Source organism: Rhinatrema bivittatum, chromosome 1 (genome assembly GCF_901001135.1).
Source record: "Rhinatrema bivittatum chromosome 1, aRhiBiv1.1, whole genome shotgun sequence".
Classification (NCBI taxonomy): domain Eukaryota; kingdom Metazoa; phylum Chordata; class Amphibia; order Gymnophiona; family Rhinatrematidae; genus Rhinatrema; species Rhinatrema bivittatum.
In genome coordinates this window covers 163,680,579-163,698,557 of record NC_042615.1, presented here as the reverse complement: position 1 = coordinate 163,698,557, position 17,979 = coordinate 163,680,579, and the positions used below count along the sequence as shown (strand labels likewise).

Genomic DNA, 17,979 nt, shown 5'->3' with positions numbered 1-17,979 from the left:
AGCCTATTAACACACGTTTTGACTTCTCCTGCCTTTATAAATGCTCACCAGACTGTTAATACACCAATCAGAAGACAGCTGCTCAAAGAGTAATCCAATCACAAGGAGTCTTGTCAGCAAGTACTGCCAGATATATCCAAATCACAGAATGTAATTATTACACTTAAAAAAACAACTCAACAAATCAACTTCCAACCTACAGATATCTTACATTCACTTTACTTAAATTACAATCTACTCTAGGTCCAACAATCAAACCACATCCAAAATCCAATACAAACACAAGTCACCGTTCCATATTAGAGGGAAACACCAATACCCATCTAGTTTCTGAACTATAACTTAAGTGAGGGAAAAAATACTACAGAGGATCATCATATTTTTTTAATTATAAAAACATAGAAAGATATTCCACTCTATTTTCTGATTAAGCCCATCTGGGAATACTGAATACAAATGATAGATCCATTTCTGTTCAATCCTAGTCAAAAATTTAGATAAATCCCCACCATGAAAATGAGAATGGACCTGCTGTATTGTAAAAAAAAAAAAACCAAAAAAACCACAGGTCTAAGATTTGATGTCCTAGCTCCATCCAGTGTTGTATTAAGGTTTCCGTAGCCCATGTATGTTTCAAATTGCTACAATGTTCAGTAATTCTGTTTTTTAAACAATGGCTAGTTTTGCTTACATTTAATAGGCTACAGGGACAAGTAATAATATAAATCAAAAATTTTGATTGGCAGGTGGTAGATGACCATAAACGAAAAAATTCTGTAAAGTTTTAGGATGCTGGCAAGATGGTGGCGTGAGAGGACTATGCGCCAGGTGCTCTCCCTGACTGCTGGCTTTTTACCTGAAGATGCCTTCCAAAAGGAAAGGGAAAGTACGCATCTTTCCCCCGATACAGACTTTCCATCGGGTCAGCGTCTAATCACCGCATACACACCCGTGACGACTCTCAAATTGGGGGAGCATTGCCCCGCTGTGGTTACTGGGGAGGGAGCTCCAGAACCACCTGGGGAGGGAGCTCCAGAACCACCTGGGGAGGTTACTCGTAGCCCCCTGCATCTCCGAGCGCCGATACCTCCGGGGAACATCGACCCTTCACTTATGACCCTGGCGCAGGCTGAAAATGTCAACGCTGTGACCGGACGTGGAGGGGGCCAGAGCGGAGGGAAAGCGCTGCCGCTGATAGACTCTCCTGGCTCCTTAGAGGCTTCTGATATACTGGATCAAGTTTCTTCTGTGATTACTTCGACCCCAGTGGAGAAGGAGGGAGTATGCAGCGGTGGAGCGACTAGACCGGTGGAAACCACGGCAGGAGCAGGCGTCCTTGCTCCAAGTGTGGGGGGGGGTGAGTCGATCCAGCTTCCTAATAAACCTGCTGGGGTCACCCTAGAAGCGCTCTGGGACTTGGTGGCAGGATTTGGATGTTCCCTAAAGGAGCAACACATAAATTTATTTAAATAACCTGACAAAGAAAGTGGAACTTTTAGAAGTTAAGATTGATTCTCAGAATGCCACTGTTCAAGATCAAATAGAGACTTTGGAGTCATCTGTAGCAGTGATCCAAACGCATGAAGTTAAAATGATTTAAAGATCTTACATTTACAGCACAAAGATTGGAAAATGTGGAGAATTATATTAGACAAGAAGATACATATTTCCCTTTAAAAAAAAGATTTCTTGAATATCCTAAAGTTTGAGGAAGGGAAAATTCCCTGTATTAATAAAATGTATTTTCTTCCAGTCTCTGTTAGAGAGACACCTTTTGGTAATCGACCTGAGATATTTGAAAACCTAACTTAATTTTTGGAAAGCTCTAAAGATGAAATACTGGATCGGGCTACTTTATTAGTTTTATTCATTTCCAAGAGGGAAATGAGTGAAGTAATGAACAGATATTTTAAAAATATCAATAGTAATTTTCATGGTTGAGAGATCCGTATATATCCAGATTTTGCTAGACCAACACAGGAAAGGAGAAGGGAATTTCTTGCATTGAAATCTCAGATTACAGCATTAGGTTTTTCTTTTGTGTTAAGATATCCTTGTAAGTGTATTATTCGATCCACCAATGAATGCTTTGTGTTTTTTTTTCCTTCCGGAACAACTCAAATCTTTGATTAATTCTAGGAGTGTTAGTATGTTAACTCCTAGTAATCCCTAAGTCAAAGATGCATGATATGATGAAAGTATTGTCGTCACATGTTAAGCCAATTTCCTCTAGGTTTATGATTAGACTCTCTTTAAAATTTGAGCCCCCACTCATAATTTTCCTATTTAGAAAATATATATCATATATATATATATATATTGATTTGTCATTTTCATTTACGTATGGTAAGATATATCTTACTTGTATATGTTAAAAAAAAAAAAACCTAATAAAAATAAAATCAGAAAAAAAAACTTTTAGGATGCTGGAACCTCTCCAAAGTTAGAGGTTCCAGCATCCTAAAACATAGGTGGGTCTCAATATTCACATCAATGGAATCTGACATAAAAGAGGAAACCAGTTCATCTCTCAGGTTCTTCCCCCACTTTTAGACAAATATAGGGGACTCCTTTAAAGACCTCAAGTTCTCTCAACAGTGGCCAGTGAGTTCCAATAATGTTGACTACCTTCCGTGTAATTGGAATGTAAGGTAAAACACAAACCACCCTTTCAATAGGGGTGGGAGGTATCTTACATAATAACCACTGACCATCACAAAAACGTGCCCTTTTTATATGCCTTCTTAATGACACTACGTGGGTATCCTTTCTCTATATTGGAAGCACGCATCACCTCTGCCTGTATCTTAAATTCTTCAAGTGATGAACAGACTCGGTGAAGCCGGAGAAACTGACTGACTGGTACTGCCTCTTTCATCTTATGAGGATGACAACTATCAAAATGTAGTAAAGAATTGCAATCAGTCTTTTTTCTGTGCAAAGTAGTGTCAAAACTCTCACCTGAATGGATAACCCACATAACCAGGAAGGCTATTTGATGAGAATTAGCTGTGTATACAAAATGGAGGCTAGGATCACACGAATTTAAAAAATCAAAAAATTCTTTGAAAGAAGACTCATCTCCACTCCAAATTAGAAATACCACATCAATATATTGGCGCCATAGTCTGACTGCTCCAAAAATTGCTAGTGTAGACAGAGTTCCTTGAAGGCTGATACATATAAACATGCGATATCAGGGGCCGTTGTGGCCCCCATCGCAGTTCCCTTGACCTGTTGGTAAAAGACCCGATGAAATAGTTTCTAACTAAAGCTAAATGTGCCATTTGTTCTAAAAAGTCAGTTGGAACCTGTGAATCACCTGAACTTGTGTCTAACATATCTCACACAGTAGTAATAGCTTCCACTTGAGGGATGTTCAAATACAGTGATTCACTATCAAGCATAATCAGCAAATCATTCTGGGTAATCGCAGGTACCAAATGTAATTATTCCAAAAAATGAGAAGAATCACAAACATATGAATGTGCTAAAGAGACAAAAGGCTGTAGGAATTTATCTATAAAAATAAAGGTTCCAAAACGGAAGCAATGCCCGTCACAATGGGGCGTCCAGGTGGGTTCACAGTTGATTTATGGAACTTGGGTAAGACATGAAAAGTTGGAGTGACTGGGTGGTTATCCATCAAAAATTGTGATTCTTTTCTTGTAATAAAATGCTGATCTGTAATGTTTACCAATAATGGAGTAGGTTCCTCATTCAGTCTCACATAATAACTAGAGTCAGATAATTGACTATTTGCAATAAAGTGTGCTCAGCCTAGCGCACAGCTTAATGAGCGATTTGGATGTGCGTTCAGGACACCCTAGGCTTACCCCCGATGCAATAAGGATTAGCGCATCCAAAACGCATGACTAAACTGACCCGTAGCTATTAGTACTCATCACATATAAATGCCTTGTAGATGAGGCTATTAGCTATTACCACCCACCCCGATGCAGAAAATCGCCGCTCGGCTAACACATTCTTGTTAACGCAGAAAATTTAATGCCAGCCATACCATGAGTCATAGACCAGTTAACCAAGTGACAATTTTCTGTTTCCTTCTACTGACTCCCTGCCTTTTTCGGTAAAACCCAATATGAGTGCCCGTTTTACTGCGCATCATATTGCTTCAGCCCCCTTAGAATTTGACCACTGTCTCATATACCCTTTCACCCAGGCTCCCTCTATCCCACTCTTTCACACACATCTTCACATAGGCTCCCTGTCTCTTGCACAAACACACACACCACCTCAAACAGGTTCCCTCTGTCCCTCTCTCATACACAGGCTCTGTGCACACATAGATCCTCTGTCCTTCTCTCAAACACGCAGCCTCACTCAGTTTTCCTCTCTCTCACTCACGCACACACACCCATTCACACAGGCCCCTTCTATCTTTTCTCTCACACACACACTCCCTCTCTATTGCACACACCCCTCCCCCTCACGTAGGCTTCATATCTCTCTAGCAAACGCGCACACATACAGGCTCCTTCTCTGTTTTACACTCATGTACCATAGTGCACAGGCTCCCTCCTACTCACACATACCCCCTTCATATGGGCTCTCGCTCACACACACCCTCGCTCCAGGCACACAGGTTCCAAATTGCGCGCACATTCCTTTGCATGTCATTCTGCACCACACACTCGCAGGCTGCGTTTGATGTCAGCTGTTCACTGCTCCTTGGCCGCAACCTGCTCGTGGCCCACTAGTGCCTCCCTCATCTTCAGCCGTGAGCAGGATGGGCTTCACTCGCTGCCCATCGGGGCCTCCCTCAGCTTCAGCCACGAGAGGGATGGGCTCTGCTCACTGGGGCCTCCTTTGTCTTCAGCCACGAGCGGGATGGGCTCCGTTTGTGGCCCGTCGGGCAGCTGAAAATACTGTACAAAAAAAAGGGAATTCTGCATAAATTCTGGGCCCTGCAGTAGCGCAGAATTCCCTCAGGAACCGAATTTATACTAAGATGTTCTCACCTGTATATATATATCCAACCTTACACCAGCTGACAAATTCCAGAAGGTATTTTAGAAATCTGTGATTGCTCCTGTCTCACATCTGGCAGAGAGGGCATTAATTTCCTTTAACAGCTTCAGCATGTATAAGCTTAAATACTTGGAAAGATGCCAAATATTTTCTCAAGAAAATATAAAAAGGATGGTTACATTGTATTTCAGTCCAAACAAGTTATTTCATGGTTAAATTTGTCACTACTTGATAAATAGTTGATTTTTATTCAATTATTGTTTAAAAATGATGTGAACTATTTCTGCTGAAAATCTATCTCTTTGCATGGTAAGAGATGTGAAACAAAGCAAAATTGCCATATAATTGCTGCAGAATCTTGCACAAATTTTGCATAACCTTCCACAGGAATCTGGGGGCTTAGATTATTACGCCCAAATCCATTCTCTCTAGGGGTCTTTGTTTTTATTTTCCCTTGGGATCTGTAAAGTTCAAATCCATAGCTAAACCTGTTGGAGGTTTATGCCATCTTTCACAGTGCAAAAGAAGAGGGGGTTTTAATTTTAATATTTTTTTTATTTTTTTTGATTTGGCTGACATTTTAGTTTGTTTCAATACAGCAAGCATATGTCAAAGCATATGGGAGTGATGAGAGAAATGGAGGGAATTCTCTTTACTGGTACAAACCACTAATTTGTGCAAGAAGCCACAAATTTAGTGAATCATTTGTGAGAGTTCTCTATTTTGAGGGGAGAGGTTTCATTTTTTCCCCTCCTTTATAATGTGCACGTTTTCCCTCCTATTTTTGATATATCTAAAAAAAAAAAAAAAAAGATAATTCTAAAATGGGCGCATTACATTATTCAGAGCCATACTAATGTTCAGAGGAAGAATCTTATTAGGAACAGGTTTGTAGATAACATTTTCTTATTGTTTAGGTTTGCAAGGCTTGCTGCCACCACGTTCATCAGCCAGCGAATCCCTGTCTACCTCTTTTCCAGTATAACACCAACACCCTTTGTGGTAAGTGCTGGCCCCCGTTATATTCTGTCTGACACAGATTTTGTCACTATCCATATAATCCTTCTATGATGCTGCCGTGCAGTGTGCTGGGTTTTACTCTTCAGTGGTTGTTCTGAACAGCAGCGTGCCATGGAAAAGTCACCACTGCATGATAATAAGCAGCACTTGGGCTCTGCTCTCGGTACCGCATGGCAAGAGACACCAGCGACGGCTCTTAGACATGTAATCAGGCAGGCCTCTTCTTCCTAGCTTCAGCATGTCCCCAGAGTGTGGCAATTAATGGGCAGCATGCAGGGTACAGGTAGTTGGGCCCTGCTTTTATTTGTGCACACAGCACCTCTTCATCTTTCCATTCCTAAGCTTCCCGCTTGTCTTATCCCAAGACTGACTAAGGGGAGAGCATGCACTGAGCACTGGATGTGTGTCTCTCTCTCTCTTGCTCTTCTTCTCTCAGGGGCCGATGCAATATAGCGTGTTCAACTGAGCACACTGTATAACCCGCACTCCGACGTGTGTTAAACAGGCGCTAATGCAATAGGGGGATTAGCGCCTGTTTAACCCGCGTCGGACGCGGAGTGAATGTAATAGCGCTCACCACATGCAAATGCTTGTGAATGAGCCTATTACTCATTCACTTCGCATGCAAAAAACTAAGGGCCGGATTTTAAATGCCCTGCGCGCCGGCGCACGTAGAGCTTCGGGATGCGCGTAAGTCCTGGGGCTTTGTAAAAGGGGCGTGTCCTAAATGACGCGGCGTTTCGGGGGTGTGACGCGGCGTTGCGGGCGCGGGCCCGGGGGTGTGGCGCTGGCCCAGGGGCGTGGTCGAGGCCTCCGGACCAGCCCCCGGTTCGGGTGATGGTGCGCCAGCAGCCCGCTGGTGCGCACAGATTTACGTCTGCTTTTAGCAGGCGTAAATTGTGCAACAAAGGTAAGGGGGGGGTTTAGATAGGGCCGGGGGGTGGGTTAGGTAGGGGAAGGTGGGGGGAAGGTGAGGGGAGGGCGAAGGAAAGTTCCCACCGAGGCCGCTCTGAAATCGGAGCGGCCTCAGAGGGAACAGGCAGCGCGCGCTGGGCTCGGCGCGCGCAGGTTGCACAAATGTGCACCCCCCTGCACGCGCCGACCCTGGATTTTATAAGATACGCGCGTATCTTATAAAATCCAGCGTACTTTTGTTTGCGCTCGCGCAAAATTATAAAATCTACCCCTAAATGTGCGTCTCAGACGCACATTTATCGCTCAGCTATTAACGCCTGCCTGGAGCAGGCGTTAATAGCTGAGAGCAGGTAAAAGAAGTACAGAAAAGCAGAAAAAACTGCTTTTCTGTACTTTTTTTTAAGTAAAAAAAAAAAAATTACTTGGCAGACTGCTGAGTTATGAAGACAGACATCGGTAAACCCGGCGTCTGTTTTCATAAACAGCCGTCTGCCAGTAATGAAAATGGACGCCGAGTTTCTTGGCCGAGTTTCTCGGTGGCCATTTTCATTTCTGGCAGATGGCAGGTTATGAAAACAGATGCTGAGTTTACCGGCATCGGTCTTCATAACCGGCACCCGTGGCGGGGTCGCATTAGCAAGGAGGCGCTAAGGTCGTGCAAGCGACCCTAGCGCCTCCTTGCTAGCCCGACCCCCTAATTTGAGTATTGCATGGTGTCCCCTTGCGGGCGCCATGCGCACATTAGGAAAGCGGGCGCTGACTTTTCAGCGCCCGCTTTCTGCGCTTTATATTGTATCGGCCCCTCACTGTTTAGAGCTGCAGCAGTGAAGAAGCTCTGGCATCCACATGCAGCAGGCAAATCAACTATGCTGGCTGCCACAGACTTCTCTCTTGTCCTGTACTTGAGTGTTGAGAGAGCTGGATGATGGGTTTATGTGTCTCCGCCCTTTCCAGAAAAAAACTGAATAGTTGATGTGGATGGGCAGACTACATAGGCCATATGGTCTTTATCTATGATCATATTTCTGTGTTTTTAAATTTGGAAGAGAGACTGGTAGGACTTTTAGTGCTTTCTTAGCTCTTCTTTTGGCTGTATGAGTTCTCTGCATTGCCTGCTTGATGAAGGCTGGTGTGCCACACAGTATTTTTGTTATTGTAGGTATGACATGGGCTTGTAAAGGTTGGGAAACATCGCACATCAATTTCTTATTGGGGGTCAAACATAGAGCCTTGTTTTTACTAGCTACAGCACAAACAGGGATGCTTGAATCATCTGCTAGTGAAACAGAAGCATTAGCAATTTAATTTGTATTAATCTGTGTTAAAGATTATGCATGTTAACCACTTGTATGAGCTACCTTGAATTAGGATTAGCAAAATCTATACTAATGAGGTGATGAGTTGCAAAAGAAGAGACCAGGGCTTCAGTTTTGCAAGGCACTGCACCTTCCTCATTTCTCCTGGGAAGCTTTTCATCTGCCTGAGCGTCTGTATCTGAAAATCTTGCACCAGGCTTTCTGTATGGGACAGAGTTCAATCCTGGGGTCCATTCTAAGTGTTCCATCTTTTCTGGGAGCTGCAACAGGCTCAGACAGGATGATGGGGTGGGCTCCACCTTAACCAGAGTGGAACCAGGTTGCTTGCATTAATCTTTAAAAAGGAGAGAGCACAGTTTTTAAACTAGATGATGGGGTAAAGCTGACAGACGCTCAGAAGAGTATGTTTGGAATGATGTATCCTTGAAGGATAATACTTTAAAATCGTCTGCTCAGTGTGCTGCAGCAGTCAAAAAAGCAAACAGAATGTTAGGAATTATTAAGAAGTGAATGGTTAATAAAACGGAAAATGTCATAATGCCTCTATATCGCTCCATGGTGAGACCGCACCTGGAATACTGTGTACAATTCTGGTCGCCGCATCTCAAAAAAGATATAGTTGCGATGGAGAAGGTACAGAGAAGGGCAACCAAAATGATAAAGGGGATGGAATAGCTCCCCTATGAGGAAAAGCTGAAGAGGTTAGTACTGTTCAGCTTGGAGAAGAGATGGCTGAGGGGGGATATGATAGAGGTCTTTAAAATCATGAGAGATCTTGAATGAGTAGATGTGAATCTGTTATTTACACTTTCGAATAATAGAAGGACTAGGGGGCATTCCATGAAGTTAGCAAGTAGCACATTTAAGACTAATCGGAGAAAATTCTTTTTCACTCAATGCACAATAAAGCTCTGGAATTTGTTGCCAGAAGATGTGGTTAGTACAGTTAGTATAGCTGGGTTCAAAAAAGGTTTGGATAAGTTCTTGGAGGAGAAGTCCATTAACAGCTATTAATCAAATTTACTTAGGGAATAGCCACTGCTATTAATTGCATCAGTGGCATGGGATCTTCTTAGTGTTTGGGTAATTGCCAGGTTGTTGTGGCCTGGTTTGACCTCTGTTGGAAACAGGATGCTGGGCTTGATGGACCCTTGGTCTGACCCAGCATGGCAATTTCTTATGTTCTTATGTTCTTTCTTAAAAAAAAAAAAAAAAAAAAGAAGATGGGAGAGTTAGAGTGCATCACAATGGATGAAGGGGTAGATATAATTGGCATCTCAGAGACCTGATAGAAGGAGGATAGCCAATGGGACATTAATACCAGGGTACACATTATCTAAATGATAGGATGGATCAAATTGGTGAAGGGGTGATACTATATTAAAAAAGGCAGAGTGAAACAGGATAAAAGTTTTGTAGGAAACAAAATGCAATGTTGAATCTTTATGGATAGAAATTCCAAGTAAAAAGGAATAAAATAGCAGTACGTGTGTATTACTGTGCATCTGGTAACTCCTGGGGGAATTCTGCACTACTGTGGAGCACTGAATTCCCCTTCTGCGCAGATTTCCAATTTTTTGTGCTGAATTTGGAGACGGTAGCAGCGGACCGTGAGCAGAGCCTATCCCGCTTGCAGCAAAGATCTGATAGGGCCGGCGGCTGCAAACAGAGCCCATCCCGATCATGGCAGAGATGATGTGACAGGCCCTATGAGCTGGATGTTCACTTGGATGCAGATACGGCGCTGCTCTCTACATTGGTGGTGGGGTGGAGGGGAATTAGGGCTGGAGGGTACTGGAAGCCAATAGTAACAGGTGGGAGAGAGAAAAAGGGAAATAAAAAAATGGATAAAGTGCGTAGCTTGCTGTGCAGACTGGATGGACCGTTTGGTCTTCTTCTGCCGTCATTTCTATGTTTCTATGTTTCATTTCTATGTTTCTATGGCCGCAAGAGGAGCCCATGCCGCTCGCGAAGATGAGAGGCCCAGTGACAGAGAGCCTGTGTGCCGAAGTATATATATGCGAGAGAGAGAGAGGGAGCGTGTGTGTGTGTGTTCTGTGTGAGAGAGGAGGAGCTTGTGTAAGGGTACATACCATGCGTATGTGTGTGTGTATGAGAGAGAGATTGTACGCTGGTGTGTGAGGGTGCATGTTTGTGAGAGAGGGAGCCTGTGTGAAGGGGGTTGTGTGTGTGTGTGTGTGTGAGAGAGAGGGAGTCTGTGTGAGATTGTATGAGAAAGAGGGAACTTGTATGTGAGAGAGGGAGTATGAAAGGGGGTCAACTCTGGGAGTGGAGGGCTGAGGAGTGGAGATAGAAGGGGATGGAGGAATTGGGGCCCGAGAGAGAAAAGTGAAAGGACCCTGGCCAGTACAGTAGGGAGAGAGGGTGGAAGGGACACCCTTACAGTGTACTTCTAGGGAAATTCTGCTCATAATTTCTAAAGCTCTGCATCTTTGAGTAATAGCTCTTCTTTACTACCTCTTACATAAATTACCCAAAAATGTAGGATACACAAATATAAAGTGTGCAGAATTCCCCCAGGAGTAACCTGGCCAAAATGAACAAACATACAAGGAAGTGCTAAAAGAAATTAGGGCAGCTAACAAACTCAGCAGCACAGTAATGAGTGATTTCAGTTACACCAGTATTGACTGAGTGAATGTCAGATAAGCACATGCTAGAGAGGTAAAATTCCTAGATGCTATAAATGACTGCTTCGTGGGGCAGCTGGTACAAGATCCAACAAGAGGAGAAACTGTCTCACACTTAGTCCTTGGTGGGACACAGGCTTTGGTGTGAGTGTTAAGTCTTGGAGCCACTTTGCAATAGTGATCACAAAATGACACTTAAAAACTGGAGGGAGGATACTGAAGAAATCTACTTTCGAAAAGGGTGACTGATGAAACGAGGAAAAAGGTTAGGAAAAAACTGAAAAGAGCAATTGTAAAGGTTATTTGCATCAGGCATGGATGTTGTACAAAAATACCATCTTGGAAGCACAGACCAGATGCAATTCCACGCATTAGAAAAGGTGGAAAGAAGGCTAAATGACTACCATCATGGCTAAAAGGTGAGGTGAGAGAGGCTATAAGAGCTAAAAGAACATCTTTCAAGAAATGGAAAAGGGATCCGAATGAAGAAAACAGGAAAAAGCGTAAGCACTGGCAATTTAGATGCAAAGCATTGATAAGGAAGGCAAAGAGAGAATTTAAAAAGAAGCTTGCCATGGAAACAAAACCTCATAATAAAAACTTTTTCAGGTATATTCAAAGTAAAAAGCCTGTGAGGGAGTCAGTTGGGCCATTAGATGATCATGGGGTAAAAGGGAAACTTAGTGTCTCTGCTATGATTTTGTCAACCCTAACTGACCCCTAGATTTATAGCAGAATGATGTTTCACGAAAAAGAAAGGGGGCAGGGGGGGCGAAAAGTAGACAGCCGGCCACATCGCGGTGGTGTGGTTTTGTCCGCCTAAGCACGGCCGTGCCACACGCTATCACCCCCATAGCACCACAGGAAAAGGTGGTGTCATTTCCTGCGGTGCTGCCGGCGATAATGTGGAAAACATTTACTGCCGGCAGCGCTGGCGGGCCCATAACCCTGTCCAAATCCTGCCCGCACTCCTCCCCTTCCCCCTAATTAGCATGGCATCACTGCTATGAAGCCTTTCTCGCATGCGATAAGGCCCTGCCGCACGCGATAACAGCCCATCGCAGAATAAAGAACGACTCTATGAATTCTTTACTTTGGTTTTCACTCAGGAAGATGTAAGAGATACCCATGTCAAAACTTACCGTATGTTTCGCTCCATAAGACTAGGATTCAGAAGGGGGAAATTTAAAAAAAAAAAAAATGTTGTGCTAAACCGGCTCTGTCCTCGGGCGTCTGTGCGTCTTATGGAGCAAATTAGGGGAGTGCATAACTTTTTTTTTTTTTTTTTTTCTCTCCATTTTGTTTTTGGGTCTGAGGAGGGCCATTTCGGTCCACTCCCCAGATCAGAAAACTTTTCTTTCTCTGGGAACCCCCCCCCCCCATCCCAACCCTTTAAATTAATTAACAACCCTCCACCCTCCTGACCCCCCCCCCCCCCCCCAAGACCTGCCAAAAGTCCCTGGTGGTCCAGCGGGGGTCCGGGAGTGATCTCCTGGGCTTGGGCCGTCGGCTGCCAGTAAACAAAATGGTGCTGACGGCCCTTTGCCCTTACTATGTCACTGGGGCCAACCAATGGCAGCGGTAGCCCCTGTGAACATGTGGCTAAAGTGAGCCAGTTGGCATAATGTATCTGGATTTCCAGAAAGCATTTGACAAAGTCCTTCATGAGAGACTTCTTAGGAAATTAAAAAGTCATGGGATAGGGGGCAGGGTTTTCTATTGTAGATTTGGGACCTAGCTGGCCTGGATATCCCTTGCCTTGCCCAAGCCTGCCGTGGCTTATCCGGTCTGTGTTCCTTGACTTGCCCTTGCCTTGTCTAGGCCTCCTGGGTGCCTATCCTGCCTCTGTATTCCTTGTCTTGCCCTTGTCTCATCTTAGACTCCTGGTGGCCTATCTTGTCTGTTGCTTGATTTTGTCCTTGTCCTGTTTAGGCTTCCCGGTGGCCTACCCTGCCTGTCTGTTCTCTGCTTTGCCTTTGTCCTACTTAGGCCTCCCGGTGGCCTATCCTGTCCATGTGCATTCTGCCTTGCACTCCTGTCCCCCTTGTTTTATCTTGTTCTTGCCTGTGTGTCTTATCTTGTTCCTTGTTTTACCTAGCCCCCCCAGTGGCCTTGCTTATCCTGTTCCTGCTTTTCCTGCAACTCCTTGCCTCAGATGGATTTCAGTCCTGACCACAGCCAGCCTTTGACTCTGACTTTAGTTTCCTGTTAGCGAACTCCTGCTGGCCACTAGGACCTGTGGGTTCAACCTAAGGGGGAGATGGCCGATTAGGTGAAGACCTTGTCCTGCTTTGCTCCCGCCAAGGGTTTACTCTTAACCAGCCTGACCAGCTCTGATAAAGGAGAAGTTTATTGACACTTGTTTAAACAAAAGCTTTCCTTTAATGGTGCTATTTTGCCAGTGCAAGAGGCAATAATTAAAGGGTTATAATAAAAATGAAAAAGTATTGCAAAAACCTTGTTTAGCAAACACTAACAGAATACAATCTGTGCATGATTCCATCATTTCAGTACACATTTCACCTTTTAGTTTTATCAGGAGATGTGTGCCCAGTGTGTTAACTGTCTTTTAAAGTCCAGTAAATGCTTCACGGAATTATCAGCACTAATTAAGTTCAATAAGAAAAATCAACACTGTATGTAATACTGGTGAACTGAGATAATGGCATACTAAGGAGCCTGTTTACACCCGTTAACACACATTCCATGCTAAACTAGACATTTCATGGTAACGTGCCGACTTTTTTCATTTAATGAAGACTTTTGCATTAAAAATGTAAATGAACTGATAAATAAGCAAAATGCTAACCAGCTAATTTAAATGTAATGAGTCCATTATTCAGAGAAAATCTGAGCTCCTAAATTTATCCTATTTTCAGCTGAAAATTTACCTAGATCTAGGATTCTAAAACTTGGGAGCCTAAAGTTAGGGTGGCTGTTCATTTGCCTAGATTTAGGATCCTAAATTAGGCACCTGCTGCTGAAAATTAGTCTTAACTTTCCTAACTCTCTACCCTCATTTTATGAGCTTAGTGAAACTAGGATCCTATGTTTTGGCACTCAGTCCTAATAGATTTTAATAAGGGCCAATTTAGGGCCCTAACTCCCATAGTTAGCCACCTAAATCCTTTGAAAATTGACCTTGATGTGTTTTGCATTAATATTTGTCTCTGTTAATGCAGAAACTTTACACCACTAGAGATTTATGATAGTGAATTGTGCATTAGTACACACAACTAATAAGACAATGTAATGACATATGCGCTAAAATTTAAGAACAAGAAATTGCCATACTGGGTCAGACCAAGGGTCCATCAAGCCCAGCATCCTGTTTCCAACAATGGCCAATCCAGGCTACAAATACCTGGCAAGTACCCAAACACTAAGTCGATCCCATAATACTGATGCTAGTAATAGCAGTGGCTATTCTCTAGCAATTAATGGGGAGGAGAAGCCTAGTGTTTAGAGCAGTGGGTTATGAATCAGGAGACCAGGATTCAAGTCCCACTGTCACTCCTTGTGACCTTGGGCAAGTCACTTTACCCTCCATTGCCTCAGGTACAAATTTAGGCCTGGATTCACTAAGTGCATAACATTTTTTTTTGTCCCCATTTCGTTTTCGGGTCTAGGGAGGGCCATTTCGGTCCACTCCCCAGTTCAGAAAACTTTTATCGTTCTCTTTCTGTGGGGAAAAAAAACAAAACATCCCAACCCTTTAAATTTAATTAACTACAACCCCCCCCCCCCAAGACCTGCCAAAAGTTCCTGGTGGTCCAGCAAGTCCAGGAGCAATCTCCTGTACTTGGACTGTCGGCTGCCAGTTTTCAAAATGGCACCGATGGCCCTTTGCCCTTACTACGTCACAGGGGTTACCGGTGCCATTGGTCAGCCCCTGTCACATGTCATTGAAATTGCCTAATTTGGGAAAAACAAATGCACATCCCTAATAGCTACAGGATATATGATCTTCTTTTATTTATTTTATATTCCCCTTTTTGGCACTTCAAAGTAGATTACATTCAGTTACTGGAGGTATTTCCCTGTCCCCAGAAGGTTCACAATCTGTACCCGAGGCGACTGAGGGTAGAGTGACTTGCCCAAGGTCATAAGGAGCAGCAGTGAGATTTGATGGTCGGTTTTCCTGGTTTGTAGCCTGCTGCTCTGACCACTAGGCGGCTACTCCTTTCAGAATTTATAACTGAGCCTCTAAGTGCTAGTTTTCTACTTCTATAAATGCAGAAAGTGATGAAGATTACATTATTAGTCATTTGATTAGTTAATTTGACTTAGATCACCTCTAATGAAACATCTTGGAGTGATTTTGCAATGTTTAAGAAAACAGAAAATAAACAAATGCTTAAGATTATGCAAATGAGTCAAGTATGTAAATACCCCAAAATATTTTAGATACAATAATCTTGTTTAAATACCATTAGCATTCACTGTTTTGGCTATCACTGTCACAGTGTCACAGTGACTTGAGCCCAAATTAATAATTTCTCTTGCTTGTATCTTTCTCTTGAGGGACATGGCCTTCACACACCATTCACTTTAAATAAGTCAATATTGAGAAGCATAGCAGCTTAAGCTGGCAGCTACTATAGCTGCTGGTTTCATGGTTTGTGTAGCCCCTTCTCCTTCCTCTGCCTGTCCTGGAAGAGAGAGACTCTTCCCTCGTGAAGAGGGAACTAGCATCAGGACCCTGTGGATTCTGATGCTAGTGGATGACACTGTCGGGAACAAAGTTTTTCTTCACAGTGGAAATTGCACGATCCACAGAGCATTGTTATTCCAAAGAACAGCTTTACTGAAAATAAACATTAAAAAAAAAATGTATGATCTGACACATAGTACAGCTTTTGTGCAAAGTATCCACACAGGCCATTTATAATCTATGGGTATCTCCCTGGTGGAGCTTACTAGCTTTGCTCCCTTCCAAAAATAAAGCAATACCAAAATCACCTCTGTCAGGATTTCTTGGATCAATGACCTTACTGTCCAAGATCCTAGGGATAGCTTCTGAGAAACCTCTGTGGTTCTTGTTTTTCCTCAAACTGGTAGTCTGTGTGGATGAACTCCTTTATGAATTTTGTCTCACCGCTTCTCATTCAAAATTTCAGTATCTAACTATCCTGCCTCTTAAACTGGTTCTCAGATTCCAAAGCAGGACATCTTCCCTTTATTTTTTCTCCCAGTGGGTTTTATTTGATGGGTTCTCTCCAACTATGACCCAGGTTGGTCAGGCTCTTCACCCCATTTTTGTACTCAGTAGGCTCCTGCACTGAAATCCCAAAGAACATTAGGGACCCACTACTGTAATCACTAGGCAAACCCCTCTTCTAGTACGTGCACTTAGTGCTGCCAAGCTCTCTTTTTATTCTTTTGTGCTTCTGCCTGAGGCTCATCGGTGACTGGCTCCAGAGATCCCCACCATGACCTCTAGTACCACTAGGCCTTGCAGTCGCTCCCTCCGTGAGGATCAGATTTAGTGATGATACCCTGAGTGTAGGGTTTTGCCACCTTAACATTCTGGAACCACTTCTTGCAGGTGTTGAATTCTGCTAGACTTGCCCTGACTGCTCCCACTTCTGGCAAAATATCAGGCCAGATCCTTTCCTGAGAGACCATGGATCTCTTGGCAATGCCCACCTGAACAATGATGGATTTAGGCTTTTTGCCACCCTGGGATACTGGTGGTACCATCTGAGGCTCTTCCTTGGCCCTGCTGCGGGCCACCTGATGGAGGGGGGGAATGGGTCTTCTGTATGTCTTTGGAGCTCAACCTGTACCTGCGGACTACATCAGGAAGCCAATCAGTGAGGCCTTTGGTATCATACGGCTCCTCTCTGTCCTGGGACATTTATTCTTCCCATGCTCTCTTTTTATAGGTTTTCTCGGTCTCCTTGCTTCTAGCCACAGTTGGTACCATAGACATCATCTTCCACCACAGTGGTGTGTCTGTCAGCTGTGGGCTTTATATCGGTGTAACACAGTTTTTGTCTGTCTCTCCTAGGTGAAGTTTTCTAACTTTATTTTGGCACCTAGAGCATTGCACCAATTATCATGCCACAGTGAATACCAACTGAATACCTAATTTTGTGAAAACTGCAGAGTTGCCGAGAAATTAACAATTTTTTGGGCAAGAAATTTTTTTTCATGCTTGAATACATTTAGGTGCAAAAAAGCAGCCTCAGTAATCAGAGTGAACATGCTTTTCTGCCTAAATTTGAATTTAGCTAAGAAAAGCTTATTATTGCCTTTTTAGCGAGTAGATCTCACTGAGGTGGTCATTTACCAAGCTGTAGTATTTTTCCCCAAAGGAAAATCCAGTGGGATTCCCCAAGCCACAATAAATGACCCTGCGGCTTGGTGAATCCCCCTGCTACTTACTGAATTCCAGAGTACTTTTCCCTCTTGAAGAAAAATACTGTGGTAGTAAAAGGGCTTTCAGACTGTAGGGTTGCATTGCTTAAAGGGGTTGCTCCGTCTGAATAAGCACCCCCTCCCCCCCCTAAAGCAGTAAAACCTCAGGGGCACTGCATAGACTCCCTTGTCCCACACCCCCAGCTGCCCTTGCAGGCAGCCTGTAATTGCAAACATTAAAAAAAATAGACTTTTACTGCGGAAGCCCTACTGTTTGTCTGAAAAAAGTGGTTCCAGGAGGCCAGGATCCCCACCCTAGCCCACCCCACCTCACCTCAAAAAAAAAAAATTCACTGATGTTCCAGTGGCCTAGCTCCTACCCCACACCAGCCCACCTTAAATAAAAACACAAAAAGATTCCTGATGGTTTGTCTCGCATACTCCTCCTGCTGAACGGGCTTCCTCAACTTTTCAAGCATTCTCTCTTTTCACCTCCTTCCTTTGGATCCGCCTCTCACTTGATATTCAAGACCTTCCACAATCCTCATTTTTCAAAGGAAATTTTAAAGACTCCTTTCTTTTTCATTGCTACCCAAGTGCCTAATCCCTTCTTCCCATCCCTGTTTTCATTTGCCTCTTCCTTATTATCCATGCCAGACTAGTACAAACAAGTGGTTATATCCCTCCTGTCAGCAGATGAAGTCAGAGAAAAAAGCTCAAAG

General features: G+C 43.6%; 1 protein-coding gene across 2 annotated transcripts in view; it reads left to right on the top strand.

Moving 5' to 3' along the window:
* Positions 1 to 17,979, top strand: part of PGM2 (phosphoglucomutase 2) — a 122,478-nt gene that overhangs the window by 38,220 nt on the left and 66,279 nt on the right. For both annotated transcript variants that reach the window (XM_029589528.1, XM_029589520.1), the window contains exon 4: positions 5,910 to 5,994. In XM_029589528.1, the coding sequence (XP_029445388.1) occupies positions 5,910 to 5,994 (85 nt within the window). The remainder of the gene's footprint in view (positions 1 to 5,909; positions 5,995 to 17,979) is intronic.